The 17,274-nt window shown below is 40.0% G+C and overlaps 2 protein-coding genes across 15 annotated transcripts in view; one reads left to right on the top strand and one right to left on the bottom strand.

The window, feature by feature from the left end:
* The window catches only part of SERAC1 (serine active site containing 1), a 34,950-nt gene extending 32,275 nt beyond the window's left edge, over positions 1–2,675 (bottom strand). For 3 of the 10 annotated variants that reach the window (XM_065057301.1, XM_065057296.1, XM_065057297.1), the window contains exon 1: positions 2,572–2,675. In XM_065057301.1, coding sequence (XP_064913373.1) covers positions 2,572–2,675 — 104 coding nt within the window. Of the gene's footprint in view, positions 1–376; positions 1,955–1,982; positions 2,505–2,571 lie in introns of those variants that run through there. The other 7 variants (XM_065057299.1, XM_065057302.1, XM_005507672.3 and 4 more) reach the window with 4 other exon arrangements.
* On the top strand, positions 2,560–14,549 carry GTF2H5 (general transcription factor IIH subunit 5). 5 transcript variants are annotated; one of them, XR_010471416.1, is made up of 4 exons: positions 3,128–3,242; positions 5,201–9,728; positions 10,332–10,501; positions 11,165–14,549. XR_010471416.1 is itself a non-coding variant. In XM_065057308.1 (3 exons), exons 2-3 carry the CDS (start codon positions 3,208–3,210, stop codon positions 5,379–5,381), a joined length of 216 nt encoding a protein of 71 aa, XP_064913380.1. In that variant the 5' UTR covers positions 2,560–2,742; positions 3,128–3,207; the 3' UTR covers positions 5,382–7,166. The 5 variants fall into 5 exon arrangements, 2 of the variants coding, with proteins under 2 accessions (XP_064913380.1, XP_005507730.1); XM_065057308.1 differs by lacking the exons at positions 10,332–10,501; positions 11,165–14,549 and adding an exon at positions 2,560–2,742 and having other exon boundaries at positions 5,201–7,166; XM_005507673.3 differs by lacking the exons at positions 10,332–10,501; positions 11,165–14,549 and adding an exon at positions 2,647–2,835 and having other exon boundaries at positions 5,201–7,166.
* The last annotated feature ends 2,725 nt before the right edge of the window (positions 14,550–17,274 follow it).

Genomic DNA, 17,274 nt, shown 5'->3' with positions numbered 1-17,274 from the left:
TTATACTACATTTGCCTTTAAAGGGTAAATCAGACTAATACTTCAAGAATGTAAAAACGCTACAGTTAATAAAAATAAGTGGTTTCTAAAATGTTATGACTCCATGTGCTTGTGAGACTCATAGGGCATGCTTACAGGTAAAACACATCCCATTCTAGAAAAGCTACACTTAAAAGGAATGAAAACCTAGACACAGTCATGAAGAAGAACGTCTTCTAAAATTAAGACCTTAGCAATTCAGCACTGTGAAGACACAGAATACTGACAAGCTGTATTCTGGTTTGAATTCACTGAATGCTGAAATCAAACCAAGAAACATTTTTTTTTTTTTCCCAAATAGTCACAAACAAATGCATATAACATATTTTAGAACTACCAAAGTTCCGAACGTAGAAGCAATCCAATGCAAGCATGAATCTTCTTGACAGTAATATGGTCTCCATGAAGGTAACATCTGACTGCTTCAGACATATGAAAGAATTTAATCTTCTGACCTATCTTTGATGCAATACACTGAATTTCCCTATTTTACAGGTAGGAAAACGATTTAAGACAAGCACACTGCAACTTCCTTACACAATCCAGATATTATCTTGCCTCTTTTAACACACAGGACTAATCAGGAGGGACTGTAAAAGAGCCATGCTCTTTAGCCCACTGTTCAAGATTGCATCTTAACCATTGCACAATGAAGTTCAAATAAAGTATAGTTATATTAGTCAAGCACTGAAAACCAAGGCAATTTAGGCCAGGCAAAAGCAACAATTCCTGTTTCTACCACTTACATATATCTATCATTTTACGTATTAGCCAGTGTTACTGCCTTTACATTTTATTTATATAAGAAAAGCTTGGAAAATAAAAGGAAGAAAGTTGGGGAAAAAAAGGAATTGGCTTAGACAACCCACAGCAATCAAATTTCCTATGTTACTTTTGCTAGAGTCAATCTTAAGTCTTAATAGCTAGAATATGTAATATTTTTAGTGCAAGAACTATGCCCAAATCCACAAAGAGTAATAAATGTATAATAATCACAAAATACACAAAAATCTGTTCCTGCATATGCTGCAGAAGTAACATGAGGTTAATATTTTACAACAGGTGAAGTTTTAGTACCTGCGCTGATACACTTATGCTGACTGAAATACTGACTCAATCTGTTTAAACAGGTTTAACTCCACAGCACTTTCTATCATATATTTAACAAATTATTATGTTTGAAACAAAGGTGTCCTTACAAAGTGCCAAATTAATTTCATACCACCATCACAACAATTAACTCCAAATAATAAAATGTCATGCATGTAAATCTTAAACAGTAAATCTTGAACAGTAAATCTGACCTTGAGATATGGGAGCCCCTGATATTCTCCCTGAATTTAAGAATATCTCTACAGACCAAAATGAGCGTATATCGCTTTTAGTGTCAGTATCCAATTTCTGTAAACAAAGGGACTTTTCTCTTTCCTTCTGTTACTATGTCCTTGATCTTTTCCTGTTTCCCCAAAAGTTTCAAATTTTCCCTGTTCTCTTGCTTGTGTTCAGGACATTTTGGAAAAATGTCAGCATTACCCCAGCACTGCCACAATCACAACAGACAACTTCTTTGGCTTCTATCACTTCAACATCACGTTTATCAATTCACTTCAAATGGGGCACAGCACTAAGAAGCACATTTAAGACATTAACAATCATTCCCTTGGAGACACCTCCTCCACCTCCAAACGCTTTTATCTATGGTAGTTCTTTTACTATCTTTATTCATAGAATCACGTTTAATTCACGTCTACTCTTCTACCAAACCACAGCCTGTTACAGCAATAAACCTGTAATTCAGCGACAACAGACGCCACAACTCCCTGAATTCAAAACGTGCACCTGCAAACACAAGAGGCCAAAGCGAGCGCCATTTCTTTGTTCAGGTCTGAGAGCAAATACGTTTAGGTGTATACAAACACAACGCACAGGGACCCCTTTCGCACCGTGTTTCTCTGCATCCTGCAACGAGCCCCCGCGCCGGCGCGTGCCCAGGCCGTTGGTGCCCGCGCGGGGCCAGGAACACCGGCTGCCTCGAAACCGGGGCACATTCCAAAAAATGAAACAAAACTTTTGGTAACGCAACACCTAAACGGCCAAGGAGCAAAGCGGAGACGACTCTGTGCCTCTTTCCAAAGGGGAAAAAAACCCCAACATTTGTTGCCTTTTACAGGCCCGCAGGGGAAGCCCAAGGTACCACCGTTTAACAAGCCCGGGCTCCCCCAGGGCCAACCCGCGCCCGGGCGGGGCCGCGCCGTTCGGCAGGCCGAAGCCGGGGCGCCGCAGCGGAACAGCCGCGTTCGCCGCTGAGAGCTTTCGGAGCGACCTCGAGGATAAAGTCGTTAAAATACTAATAAATATTAAACCAGGAAAGCACCGCGCAAACCCTCCGAGGTAAAGGAGCACCCGCTTCGGCGGGCGGTGACGGCGGGGTTGAGATCCCCCCGTGTCCCGCCCCGGAGCCCGACCCCCACCAGACCCGCCCCCAACGGCCGCCATAACCGTGCCCCCCCCCCGGGCAAACACCGCCGTTACCTTCCGCCTCTCATCCCGGCACCGGCGCGCTCCTGTGACGCCAGCACGCTGCGGGCGATCTGGCCAATCCGAAGGCGAGGTCGGGAGAGGGCGGGGCTGCGCATGTCGTGGCGCTGAACGGCGGCAGCAGTTTCTCCGTCGGCAGAGCAGCGGTTGGCGGTAGCGACGCAGGTAAAGGGCGGGTGGAACCGGGGCCCTTGGGAGCTGTGGGACCTGTCGGTCGAGAGTTGTCTCGCCCGTTCACCACCCCCGGCCGTTCCAGAGGTGGGTTGGGGCTTGTCTTCTTTCGCAAGGACGCGGCTCGCCTCCGGCGGCGGAAGGGCCTGTGTTAGGCCGCAGCCGCTGGTGGCGTGGGGCAGAGCTGCCCAGGCTGCTCTCAGGGGTGGGACCTTTAATTTTCATAGCTGAGTGCCAAGCCTGAGTCGGCCCTGCGCGTCCCTCCCCCAGTCTCCGGTCGCTTGGCTAAAGAGCAGGGCAGCGCTGCTGGTCTAGGGGGTTGTGGGTTATCTTGAAGGATCTCAGAGTTCAAACAGGGTGTTGTTTCTTTTTCTTTTAGATTTCTGCTGTTTACGTGTGTAACCCAAAGCAAGAGTTGTTCTTTTCACCTTTTTTGGTATTTGTAAGAGAAGTGGGAAGATGGTGAATGTTCTGAAAGGTGTCCTGATTGAATGGTTAGTAACAGCACTTACTGTCTTTTGTTGTGTCAACGTCTACTTATCTCTTTAGAGCTGGAAATATTGTAAGTCACTTAACAGTCTAGACAAAAAAAAAAAAAAATATGTGAGGAGGGGGCATGCTGAATAATCAGACAGAAGTGTCGCCTTTGGAGGAAGGGCAGGGGCAGTTGTAGGTAATCCTAAATCCAAACTCCTTTTTCTTTTCAAGATATTGTTTTCTACTTATGCTTAATCATTAGATGTTCCATCTTGTTCTTTCTGTTGCTTACAAATAATATTTGTTGTTGTTGTTTGTGAGCAATGTGTTTCTTTACTGATTCTAGAGGAAGATAATTTTTCATCCTTTCTTTTCTGTCTTTTTAAACTCCAGTCCAAATTCTGTGCAAGGCTGAAATGTGGTTCTCTTTGTAGATCATACCTGAACATGCTTGTAGTTTGTAAAAGAAAGCTTTTGATAATGTGCAGTAAAAAAGTTTTAATGCAATATGAAGTGTCTAGACTAAGAGCCAGATAACTGATTGCCTCCAAAGTAAAAAGAATTATCAGTCAAGATTTGTGGGGTCATTACGTAGCCTTATATGACATACAAGATTTCTACTGTACACTTAAATTGTAAACATATTAACAGATAATAACTGCACAAAACCAGAAGAATGTTGAACCTCTTGTGATGTGCCTGCATGGTGCATATAGCTGTGAGCTTGCTGCAGTGAACATCTGAGCTGACTGGATGTCGAATAGCTCTGTTTGAGAAGTTCAGAGCCTAAGCTTTGCTATAAAAAGTCTGTCTTCTCAAATTTGTCTCCGTGCTAGTATGTTGGAAAACCTTCTGAAGCGAAAGAAGTATCCTGCCTACAGTTATTCTAGTCATTTTAGTCATGCTTCTGCAAGTTTGGGGATAATATTAAAGGCTGGGTTTAGAGTTGCGGGATAGGGGGCAGGGGAAGTGTTTGGTTTCATAGTGCATGTATGCTTTTAGGGAAAGGTGAATTGGTCCTTGTAATGCATTTAAAAGAGAGAAGATTAGCTAAGAATTCTTTTAATATTTACTGTGTTATTAAGAATTACTGTGTTGCCAAAACAACTATGTTCACAATTTTGAAAGTTATCCTGAGCTATCTGATTCCAATTTCCTGTTTTTCTTGCACATCTTCACTAATTGTTGCAATCAAATGCTGTTTTACCAAAGAGCATGTTTCTCCTCTGTCAGAATAATATTGTCTGAATTTTTCAGAGTTTTAGTGGATCAAAGAGCTTATATTTTGAAGCCACTTTATCTAGTTGCTTAGTATAATGCAGCTGTTTCAATTACCTGTAATTTCCATACTTCCAAAAGGTTTTCTTTTAAACATTTAATTTACAAGGCAACATCATGAAAAAGAAGAGACTGTTTAGTTATGGTGTGCTAAATGTAAAATTCATACATGACAACTTCTTCTCTGTGCTATGCTACTTTGAGTAGGATCTATGGTCTCTTGGGTTTTGGTTACCTTTAAACTAAAGTATGCTGTAAGAAAACATGTTTTAATGGTGCTATTTCTGAAGATAGAAATGTAAGTTCAAATCTCAGTAAGGGTTCTGGGGTTTTGTGTTGGTGTTTTTTGTTTTGTTTTTGTTTTTTTGGGGGTTTTTTGGGGTTTTTTTTGTTGTTGAGGTTTTTTAAGCTACTTTAACAGCAGTATAGGGTCACTTCTGTGCCAATCAGACAGCCAGTTCTTCTCTTTAGACTTCATTATCAGTTTATTTTATCTCTAACCCAAGCATTACTATTGTGAAGGAAACTACTTTTTCAAAAGCTACATAAGCTTTCTTTAAATTATGAACAATTCTTGAAATTAATATTAATCTTCCAAAGGACTTAGGGAGTGTCTTCAAAGGATGGTTTTGTTTGCTTGTTTTTAACCGTATCTTATTACAATGAGCTGGGATCTTATGTGTGTTTGTCTCTACAGTGACCCAGCAATGAAGCAGTTTCTGCTGTACTTGGATGAGTCAAATGCACTGGGAAAGAAGTTCATCATACAAGACCTGGATGAAACCCATGTCTTTGTATTAGCTGAGCTGGTTAACTTCCTCCAGGAGAGAGTGGGCGAGTTGATGGACCAGAACTCTTTTCCTATTACTCAGAAGTAAAAAGACTAGAATAATGAGATTACTGTGAGTTTTGGAAGAGTGAATTTCAATAGCTTGAGTTGTTACTGTTTTAGTAGATACTCTGTGGTTTCTGTAGATATTTTGTGTTGTGTTCTACATGGAAGTGGCTACTCTAGAAAAATGATCATTTTCATAGACAAAATACTCTTGAATTGTATTTTATTTCTCATTGTGATATATTTATTAAAATCCTTAAAATGATACACTTGAGGACTTGCCTAGAGAATTATTGATGCATGCTCTCTGTTTTTCCTTTAGGATTTTTATCTTGCAAGGTGGTATGACCCAAAGGTTGGAGTGGTGTTTCTGTATTGGAATGCTATATGAACTCCTCTGACATGTTACATTCATGTGGAATTGATTAAATCTGGTTGTAGTGTGACTGATGGAATGTAAAGTATGTCTGTTAAAGTATGATAGAACATCTTGATAAATTGAAGGCATTGTCAGATGCTGCTTTAACTTAATGGGTTTTATACACCAAAAAGAAAGTTGGTATGAGTTTTCTTTTTGTTTAGTTGGTTTGGTTTTTGGTTTTTTTTTGTGTTACTTTTGTTGTGTGTGTGTTTTTCTCCCCAAACATTTTACGAATGCTCTGTACTACTTGCCTACTTTTACCAAGGTTATGTTTTCTGTGTTTTGGGTGTGGTGGTGGGAATCTAAGAGTTTGGAGAGAAGGATATGGGGGGGTGGGGACAACAAAAGCCATTATCCCAGATCGTATTTTAGTTGTAAACTGATTATTTGTATATCAACAATAGCAAATCGAAGGGCTAACATAAATGGGAGACCAGTCCTTTAGATATAATTGATTGTATTTTTCCACTGAAGCTAATACCTAGTCACAATAAGCTATGTGATCAGGAAGGGGAAATAAAGACTTGGTAGCTCTACCTGTGAAGAAGAAAGCTGGTTTTGGCTTCTTTGGAGTGTTGGGTTTTTGTTTGATTTGTGATAGTGGTGGTGGTTTTTTCTTCAGCGTAGCTCTTCCTCAATTATTGTACTTTGCTGCAAAGAAAGAGCCTTACAATTTAATAGGTTTTCCTCTCTTAGAACAGAAGTTCAGGTTTACACTTGTAACTCATCTCAGACACTGGCTTATTTAGTAAGTTAGCTAGTGCATGATGCTAAAACGTGTGAAGATTCCTGTCTACAATTATGGCAGATACAGATGACAGAAACACAAATAATAACAAGTTTTACCTTTTCTCTTATCCTACTTCTTACTCAAAATAGTCAAATTTGTTCAATTTTTAAGTAATCATTTATAAATGAAAGACTTCTAGGATATTACTTCAAGGCTTGGTTTTCAGAGGTGCTGATGTACATCAGATGCTATTTTTTTATCTTTGGGGGCAGAACAATTGTAAGCAAGATGTTTTTTCTAAGGAACAGTTTTCATTACTGACTCTCCCACTGTTGCTTTTTTGCTTTTCCAGTAGCTATGAGATTAGTTGGTGTGGGTTTTTTTTCCAAGGAATAGGGAAGCTTTGGGAAAATGCTTTTTTTTAATCAAAAAGCTGTCTGAAGAAAGTTCTGCAAAATTGCAAATATTCAGGCTTACGTGAATCAGCAAATAGCCCTGGGGAATATGTAGCTCCCTGTAGTTTCTGGTTCACCCCCATCTCTCTGACTCTGTAGAAAAGTGGTTTCATCTCTTGTTTTTTGTTTTTGTTTTGTTTTGTTTTGTTTTTTGAGTAGATGCTTCCCCAGTAATGTGGATCAAAAAACAGCTTACCTTGAAATAAAAAGCTGAAAATGGTATGAGTGGTTTGGTTCCTTACCTCTTTCTTGAGATTGGTCAAACATTGATCTTGTAAATATTATTTTGTGGAAGATTATTGGAGCTCTTTTAATGGAGAGATAGTCAGTAGTCTTAACGTGGCATGGTAGCTTAATGCAGTTTATTTAGAAGTGTCTTATAACCTTTCTTCAGAATCCTAGTTTATTTTTCATCCAGATTTTGATGAAAGCTAAATGATCCATTGCTGTCTCTTTTTAAATGATGGTATTTGAAAAGTAATGTTAGAATTGCACCTGTTAAACTTCTCTCTGTTTAGCATATCTAGTGCTACATTTCTATTGTGATTTTCATGTTGAGTCTATGATAAACTTCTGACAGTCCTTGTCTTTTTCTCCTGGTTAATTGTACAGTTTTACCTGTATTTTAGCTTATATTTTCAGTGATAAATGTCTTATATAATACAGAGGGATAGAAGTTCTAAGCTGTATAAACTGAACAGTTAGGCATGCATTTTTATTCTCTTTGCTCTCAGTCTTTTTTGAGCAAACGTGTTTCTGGATTTTAACTTCTAAACCTGTCAAAACTTAGCTCCTTCCTGCAACCTTACCAGGCCTAGCTGATTCTATGCTGGAAGAATAAACAAAAGATATAAAGAAGCAAATTGGTGTTGCCTTATGGGATCTAAGGAGCTGAGTTGTTTGTAGTTTCTAGGGTCTTTAATTATGCAGAATGGTTAAGGAAATCCAATGAAGAAGCTGTTAGATTATGTATATGTATTAAAAACAAACAAGCTCACCAAACAAAAATGCCCAGGTGTTTCTGGGGTTTATTAAACTTGGGCCCCAGAAAGCTTTTTAAAATTTATTTTTAATGCATATAGTCTGAGAACAAATATGCTTTTTAAAATATGTACATATACATACGTGTGTGTATGTATATCCATCCCAGATGGGAGAAAAGTATATACTAGCTTTAAAAATGTCAAGGCATTTTGAGATACTTAACATTTATGCTTACAGACTTTAAATATTTTTGCTGGCTTTCATTCAGGTATGAGGTAGCATTGGTGAGTTGAGCTGAAGGAACGAAACATTGTGTTAAGGATCTCTTAATTTTTGTAAAGGCTGGAAGCATTTCAGAATAAAAGGTTAAGGAGATCTGTTTAAATATATACATGTTTTGTTAGTAGAGTTAATATGGTGTGAGCATCAGCTCTTGCTATATTTGGAATATAGTATGTTAATTTAACATTTCTGTCCATAGCTAGTAAGTTCACTGGGTTTTGGTGTCTAGCATAGGGACTATACTCTGCTCAGGTCTATCTTGGGCAGCAAAAATAGAGCTTGAATGACACACTTCTTGTTGCTTCTTGTTGAATCAACAAGTTTTATCTTAATGGGTTTCACTCCTAAGTGTTGAGATGGTGCTTCACTTTCTGCTTTCAGTCTGTTAAAAGTATCTTGTCTACTGGTAGAAGAATATGGTAGAAAAATTACCTAAAGGATGCTTATTTGGACTTAATTTCTTCATTGCTACTTATTTATACTTGGTAGCTCTAAAAAAGCTTGCAAGTTCACTTGTTTGTGTTTTGCTATATAAACAGTTGCTCTTAGGTAGTTACTCTAACTTTGACAAGCTTTTCAATGCCACTTTCACTAACACAAATGCGGAGGCCAAATAGTAATATTTAAACACTGACAGGCTCTTGGGGCCCTGACACCTCCCTGGGGAGCCTGTTTCAGTGCTCCATCACCCTCTACGTGAAGAACCTTTTCCTAATGTCCAACCTAAACGAGGGGGCTCACCCCAGCAGCCCACCGAGCCCCTTTCCCGGCACCCTACGCACCCCTTCCCCACACAGCCCCTCCACCAACAGTCCTTTCTTTCCTCACAGCCACCTGCAACCAGGCTCCCTCCACGCACGCTTCCCGCACCCTGACACCCATCGCCCAGCACAGCCAGCCTCAACCAAGGCCACGCCCACCCCCATTGCCCGCCGACAGCTCAGGTCCGGCCGTTACCGCGGCAACACCGCCCGCCCTCTCCCCGCCCCCTCAGCCCACTGGCCAGCCACAGGGAACGGGCTGCACCGCCGGCCAGTGAGGGGGCGGCAGGCGGGCACTTAGCGCACTCACCAGCCAATCCGCCGCCGGGGCCGCAGGGTGGGGCCGGGTCCCCGCGTGGCCGCGACTGCGCTGGGCGGGGGCGGTGGCCCACCCAGTGGCTCCGAAATGCTGGGAGCCCAGTCAGGGGGCCGGGGGTTCTCGGAGGACCGGTGAGATCCTGTCCGCAGGAATAAGCACCTGGGAGAAGCTGGGAATTGTCCCGCTCGGTAGCTGGAGGAGAAGGGAGAACCTCTGAGAGGCTGTGGGAAACACAACCCAGCTCGGTTTTCCTTCTGATAGAGGAATTGTCAGAGAAACTGTTGATCTTCACAAAGCGGTTTCCTGAGATGATGGCAAAGACCATGTTTTCGGGTAGCTGAGAGGGCCTCTCGCCTGGCTCCCAACCGCTATTGATAACACGCCGCGTCTCCCGTTAGGTCTGTGTGGATCAGCGGGGAACACCTGCCCTGGGATAAGGTGCGAACCAGGAGGAGAAATCACTTGTCATGCTGGCTTTGCTCTGGGTATCAAGTCTTTGCTATCTATTGATGAGAAAACAAAAAAGCACGTTTGTCAGACTGGATAGAGTAATGCCATTGGAATTTGTCAGTCTGCGGGGAGCCTAGACAGAGAAGTTGAGAGACTGGTCATGATATTTCCGCTTATATTTTTTTTCCCCTCTAAAAGCAGAATTGTCATAGTAAAATTATTGCCAGGCCGTGACTCCCTCCTGCTCAGGGAGCTCTGGAGCACACCTGACTTTCTGACATATGCTTGTAAATTGTACTTCTTGTATCACACACTGGTGCTGCTGCTCCTGCTGCACTTAAACAGGTGGTGAAAATTGCCCTCGTTTCAGCAGCTGATAATCAGCCCCTTTCTTTGGGGCAAGACATCTAGCTGATGGAGAAAAACAAAAGGCTCCTTTTCTCCTCTCCCTCGACCACTCGCGGCATTAGGTGAGGCTTGTACAAAGTGTTAAAACAGTGAGCTGAACTGTGTAAGTTGTTCTGGATGCACTAAATGTTAGCTCCTAGTTCAGGGACCAATAATGCAATTTTTCTTACTCTTTGTCTCAAGCTCTGCTATGTTATCCCATCATCCAGTGCAAGGTTTGCTCAGTTTCCTCCTGCGCAAGATAAAGTTCATTATTACATAAAGCTGAAAGACTTAAGGAATCAGCTGAAAGGCATCGCACCAAACAGAGGTGCAGGAGGTGCAGTACACATTTGACTTGCAACTTGTGTAAGGTATAGTGGTTATTTTTTTTTAGTCCTTTATTTAAATGCAGTGTCATGTACAATACAATGAACTGTTTTCTAAGCAAAAAGAAATCAACAATTTAAGGGGAGATAAGAGACATGCCATATTCTCTAAATTATGTGGCATAGAATTACAAGTTCCACTCTCTTTTTAATATAGTTTTAATTCTCTAAGAGGAGCAAAATTATCTTTAAAATGTGTGGCTGTTTTTTCAAGCATTCTCTGATAAAAGCACTCTTTGATTTTTTTTTTTTTTGTTCTGAATATTAGTGCTTGATGTCTTCTCTTTTGTCAGAGAATGCTAAAGAGATAGCTGTCAAAGAAAAAAAAATGTGATCTGGATTATGAAGCAGTACATGGAGGAGCTTACTGCAACTGTACACCGTATGAAAGCAAACAGTGCCATTTCTCTTCAAATGGAACCAGTAAAGCTCAGTGCTTGGGGTGTTCAGCCTGTAAACCATTACTTCTGGTTGAAAAATAGAGGAAAGATGGATACTGCAAGTATCTTTTTTTGCAATTGTTTAGGGGTTGTTTTGGGAGGTCAGGGGGCTTTTTGCTAGTGGCGTCATCTGTATTTTTAGTTTTAGTGGTATCAGTTGCATTTTTTTTAAACTTATTTCATTTTGTTTGTTTGTTTGTTTTGGCAGCAATCAATCCACAGTGCTGTGAAGGGTTGTTCTTCGGTGAAGTTCCCAATGGACAACAGATGACCCAGTCCTTTGTGGACCAGGTTCCAGAGTTACGTGCTGGTTTGACACGGGAAGAAGAGGGAAGCGGCACCTAAGAGCTGTTTCTTCTTGGCCATCCATACATGCTGCGGTTTTAATGCAGTGATCGAGATCAGTACCTCGCTTCTCCAACTGAAGCGTATTAATAGTATTTTATCTCCACTAGTTATTTTATTATAGTCCAAAGTAAGCATGTGGTAGGCTCAAATCAATAAACTAGAGAATTTTAAGAAACTGTCCAGACTTGAAAAAAAAAAAGTTAGTAGTTTTTTGTATATGAGTTTTATATTTAACGTATACCACTTCTTGTATTTTTTGACAAATTGTGTTCTTATTTGTGAAGATTTCTTTGGGGTGTTAATTTTATTCCATAGATCATCATGTAGTAGTAGCAGCAGCAGTATACTTTTTACTGATGCCTCAAAATTTGGATAATCTCACAATCCTTTTCTATCCAAAGGGGAAAATGGGAAGTACACCCTTATCTTACATGAAGTGGTGGTTTTTATCATGCACAGTTAAGCAAATTGTGCTTTTAAGTCTGCCTTTTATGTTAAAAAGTGCAGAAAGTTGTGTTCTGCAGCTGTGAGTAATGAGTATTTTCTGGGTGGGATGAGAAAGCTCTAAGTAGTGATTGGGCCATATGCAGGTTGAAGAGAGTGGAGACATCATCTCAAGTCACAGCACTCGTGAGGAAAATTTGTGTTGCACAGGACAGGCCCTAAATATGCTCGCAGAGCTGTTTCAGGGCAAGGCGTCTCTGCCACTCCATCTCTTTCCACCTTAAATTCCAATGTAAGGAACTGGAATTCCTTATAAATGAACAGTGGTACCTGAATTCTGTGGCATTTAAACTCTTAGTCATTTCTGTGTGATTAGCCTCTTCACCTGGCCTTTGACCAAAAGACAAGCCCTTTGAACACATTACATTGCGGGGAACAGAAAGACCTTCTTCTCTCTAAAAACCATGTGCAGCTACGTTGTTTGCATCAGGTACAGTTAGAACAGGGTGAAGGAGATTTGTGGTTTAGCAGCTGTTAACATTCAGTTCTCTTCGATCTCTAAGACCTTGGAGAGTGTTCTCGTTCCTCTTAGAAGGAAAAATCACTAAGTTAAACATAAGGGCAGCAGTTCCCTTGAAGTCAGCTGTAGAAAGTACAGCTCTTTTCTGAGGAGCTCGCTTAAACGAGACACATTTTTGGCCAGTATTAGTGACTGAGAAAGAACTGAGATTCCATGCTTGTGCCTGACCATCTTCTTTGCCTCTTCTGTCAGGAGGGAAGAGATGAAGTAAAAGCAGTAAGCTGACCAAAACATGAACGTTTTGGTGATCTTATGACAGTAGGTGCTTCGCATAGTTGAAAAATAGGTACAAACAGTATCTCCGCAATGCACACTGGCCAGAGATTCCTGTACTGGTGTGTTTCATCCTTTCCTCACAGCCAGTGACAGTTGTCAAGCATTTTGTGTAGCCGATTAGTGGAGATTCTAATCCTGCTGTCACAGCTCTTACTGAGATCATGCGCTGTTGACCTGATGTGAGGCAGGCATGATGTTTACAGTTTTCTTCCCAAATTATGTGGCTTAATTCTGAGCATCTTAAATCAAGAAAGTGTGCCTTACTATTCTGATTGTGTTTATTAGTGTCAGCCTGCAGCTGTTCAGTATGTTGTCCAAAAGGTATAGGATTTGTCTTGTCTATTATTGAAAGTGTACTGTATTGTGTATTGCTGTTTACATGGATGTTTTCCTGCAGGTGCTCAAAGTATCTTGCATCAGGGATTTGTTACAATTCCATTTTATTGTTCATCAAAACTCGATGTATGTAATGAGCACTGCTGAGTATGTAGCACAGTAGGATAGAACTACTGTAAGACTGTCCCATTTGATTGGAAGGGAAAGGTCTCTTTAATGGACTCACCTACTGGGTTCTCTAGGTATCCAATACAGCAAAATGTACAATGACCGTTTTGCTATGCCCCACCACCCTGAGGCTCTGTCCCTGGGCTCCTTGGATCTGGATCTCCAAGCATTGCCTTGCCTTGCTTCTTAAACTAACTCTTCATTTTTGGTCTTATGACTTAACTAATGACAAATGTAAAAAATAGGGTCTCTGATAGAAATATGATGTGGAGAATTTTTTTTTTTTTGCCTTTAAAAAAAAATATGGAATAAAAACAATACTTTACCCATCTTTGTTTCATACAAAAAGATTTTTCAGGACTGAAGACTGACCAGTAAGGGGAGCTCTTGCCAATATTTTAAACTGCTTTTTAAAAAATTGCTGCAGCATGGCCAGTAGTGGGTCCGAGACTTACTGTGCTTTGGAACATTAATATATTTCTCTCTGGATGTGCTTTTAGCTGGAGATGAGCATTCTACTTCAAGGGATCCTAGTAGAAAGACATATACTGTAAGAGGTTTTTGGAATGTAGTAACTTTAGCTCTGAAATTTCTTCAATATTAAGTTATCCAGTATTTAGTTCCATTACATTAAAATGATATGTCTATAATGTGATCTTCCCTTCAGATGTTGCTGGTAGGTCTGTGCATCTCCACACCACTAGTCCTAAAGTAGTTATTCTGTGTTGTTACATCATTTTTAGTAAGCATAAGTCAGAGGAAGACATTGTTGATACAGTCAGAAGCAACTTTTATTAATTTCTATTTCCCTCTTTATTTCCTCATCATATGAAATGCATGTGTTTTTTAGGGTACCTGTACCTCACTGCACGTCCACCATACTGTATGGAAGACACATACAAGAACTATTCAATCTTACTGTGTTTCACTCTGCACTGGGGATTTTTTTCCTCTGTATCCCTAAGGGATTGCTGATAGTCCATAGAAATGAGACATATAGAAAGTTTTTCCCTGATTGCCCCCAAAAGTGGAGAGCTTTATTGGTTTACACCTATATAAAGGTAAAATTCAGTGTGTTCTCTAAGCAAAAAAACAAAGCCGCAATACCTACCAGTGAAGTTTTAATGTGGTGGGGTGGGGCAGGGGGAGAACCCTACTACTTTGGACATTAGTGTCTGTGTTTTTCATATAGACAGAAAGAATTTTCTCTTACTGTGTAGCAATAATAAAATGATTAACTGCAGAACAGAAATGGATTATAAAATTGCTGTCCAGTGAACAAATTTTAAAAGTGAAAATTTTAGAGTGTTATTATTTGCTTTTAGCTTTTAGTGCTCGAGCAATTCTAGGTTTTAGTAACAATAGCAAGTATAAGGTTGTTGGAAGAGATGTGATTTTCGGATTAATGTTTTTCTTTCACAAAAAAAAAGGCAACTCATAATATCCATGCAGAAATGTGCTCGAACACACCAAAGAAAATCCACCCAACACCGAAAAACTCTGACAGATAATTGATTAGCCATAAAACTAGCCCCTCAGGAAAGAAACAGCAAGCAAAATTTCTGGATAACTATAGATCAAAGGAGCTGTCTGTCAGAGTTATATAGTTGTTCACTTTTTCTATCACAGAAAAGATGGACCCAGTTGTAAATTACAGGATGTGCAGAATAATGGGTACGCTTGCAGCTGTGAAGAGATCACTTGCAGATAAGAAAATATTGCACATTTCTACAATGTTGCCACTGTCAGCAGTGAGAAGTAAACATACTAAGCAAACCTCTATAATCTGTCAGCATTTTGTGTTGTGTTGCTGTTTTGAAGCTGGAGGAGTGAGATAGGAGGATGAAAGAGAAGGTAGGTAGGTAGGAAAGAGGGGAAAGGGTACTTTTGCCTTGTAACTAGTATTTCCTGTTAATTCTGAAATTGAACAAGATCACAAGGAGTGTAAGGACAAAATTAAGAGAGAGATTGCACTCAATTTTGTCCAAAAATGTACTTGCAATTACGTAGAACTTAGTTGATCTACAGAAGAGCCTATATTTATCGTCAGAACCAACATATCACAAGGACTGGGGAAGGAAGTTTTCTTAATGTTATGCCTATTATTCTGCCTTGCTTCTGTCCTGGATGGGACCATTTTGCCATGTGGAATTATAATGTAGTTTTACTTCTTTTTAATCTCTGTATTCTTCCACATTGGCAACTTTATAGGGTATAAAATGTGTTTTGCATCTGTGTGGTATATATATTATTAGCTGTATAGGTATTTCAGGAGCTGGAGATCCAGAAGCGATGGGTAAACTTGGAACCGGTGATAGCTTGCTGTATCATCAACCAGCTTGAAATTAAGATAGGAAAGAAAAATCTCTCTTCACCTGTAATATGAAGCATGCTCCCTGCATTTGGCTTTGCTTTTGGTCTAAACCGAGACTAATTACATCTTTGAATTTTGGGAAAATTATGAAGTCAGTATAAAAAAACTATGAAAAAAGAGGACTGTTTTTGAGATGGATGTTGACAAGCCATGATGTGGTCAGCATGACAGAGGACAGTGACAGCTTTTTGATGCTGGCCAAGTTGCCATTTCGGCAAGAGCAGCTGCAAACAGCATTTGAGAGGAACAGGAAAGTAGGGCTGAGGAGTGAGCAAAGCTAAGCATCTGAATAAATCTGTCAGGAGGACCAGAGGACCTGGTCTTGGAACTAGTAAATGTTTCCCCTTTTGGATTTGAGTAGTTGTGGTTTTGTTTTGTGGTGTTTGTTTTTGTGTGTGTGTGTGTGTGTGTGTGTGTGTGTGTGTGTGTTTGGTTTTTTAAGCCATTTCTGCCTATTCAGTCTTCTGTGTGACAGCAGGAGCCAAAAGGAGCTGTTGGCTGTGTGAAGAAGGGATTCTGAGGGTGTCTTTCAGAAGGTGGTTCCTAAAGTTTTTTGCTACAAGTATGAAAAACTAGACCAACCTGAAACTGCTTTTTAGATATGCAAAGTTATTCTAGCTCATTTCTTTTAAAAAATGTACTATGAAACTAAAGGAACTATGAAGGTGCTGGAAAGAACTTGTATGGTTTGAATTGCTAACTGTCAGAAGCAACCTGCTATACCTCTCAATTTGAAACAGTGAAGGAGGCTTTCATGTAGTGGATTTTGTCATTATTATTGTAGTTACATGAAGATCATAACCACAAGTCATAGAAACAAAGAGAGAAGACTGATACAAATGCCCTCAGTTTAAGATCAGTGGTCAGACATTGGCAGCACTTTCTCCTTGTTCAAGCTTGAGGTTAGTCAGTTGTGCCAGTATTTCAGTTTCTAGTAGTCAGAAGGCTTGCCTTGGGACATCTGGGTCAGAATCGTAAGTTAGATATGCTGTCTCTCTTGGGTCAAGGGAATATCAAAGTCTGGATTTTTCAGTCTCAAAAACTGCTACACTCAAACCTGACAGGTACATCTCTCCTTAGTCCTAGCACCCAGTACGTAATGATGGTGGTTATGCACATTTGCAATGTCTGTGACGAGATGAACTAATGCCATTATGAAGTAACATGTGCAATTAAAAGAGTGAACAGATTTTAAAATTACAAAAATAGAAATATGTATGAGAATAACTTGTGTGTGCACCAGTAGGTATTGAATGCAATTCATTCTAAGTGTGATTTCTGGCACCAAGTGATTGTTTTTTAATGAAGCAGCCATTTAAATATATGTAAATTGTGTAACAAGTGTAGAGAACATAGACAAAATGCCAGGTCATTAGTTCAATTTCTTGCAGATGTTTGTGAGAAAATCATTAAAAAGTAATAAGTATACAAATCAAATATTAGCAAGGCAATTAAGGGTTTGTTCATGCAAATGTGAACTTATTACCAAATGCAGTGAACTTACTACTCAGAGTTTTTCTGATAGCTTTCAAGACCTGATCATGTTGTATGTAATACCCAGCACTACGTTCAACAGTAATGTTTTTGCTTCTGCCTTATTACTAGAGCTGTGAAAATTAGTTCTCTCTGAGAAGGGAAGATGTTAAACACATTATTTTGGTGAGATTACTTCACCACTTCAAAAAACAGTTCATCTCTATATTAACTATTATAATCTAGTGGAAAAGCAAAATGTCTGCCATTGCTCTATGGTTTTAAGCATGTAGCTTTCCTTTGCCCCAGTGTAGATTTC

This window comes from Columba livia, chromosome 3, assembly GCF_036013475.1.
Source record: "Columba livia isolate bColLiv1 breed racing homer chromosome 3, bColLiv1.pat.W.v2, whole genome shotgun sequence".
Lineage (NCBI taxonomy): Eukaryota > Metazoa > Chordata > Aves > Columbiformes > Columbidae > Columba > Columba livia.
The sequence above is the reverse complement of the archived record's forward strand: the minus strand, read 5'-3'. Positions and strand labels throughout refer to the sequence as shown.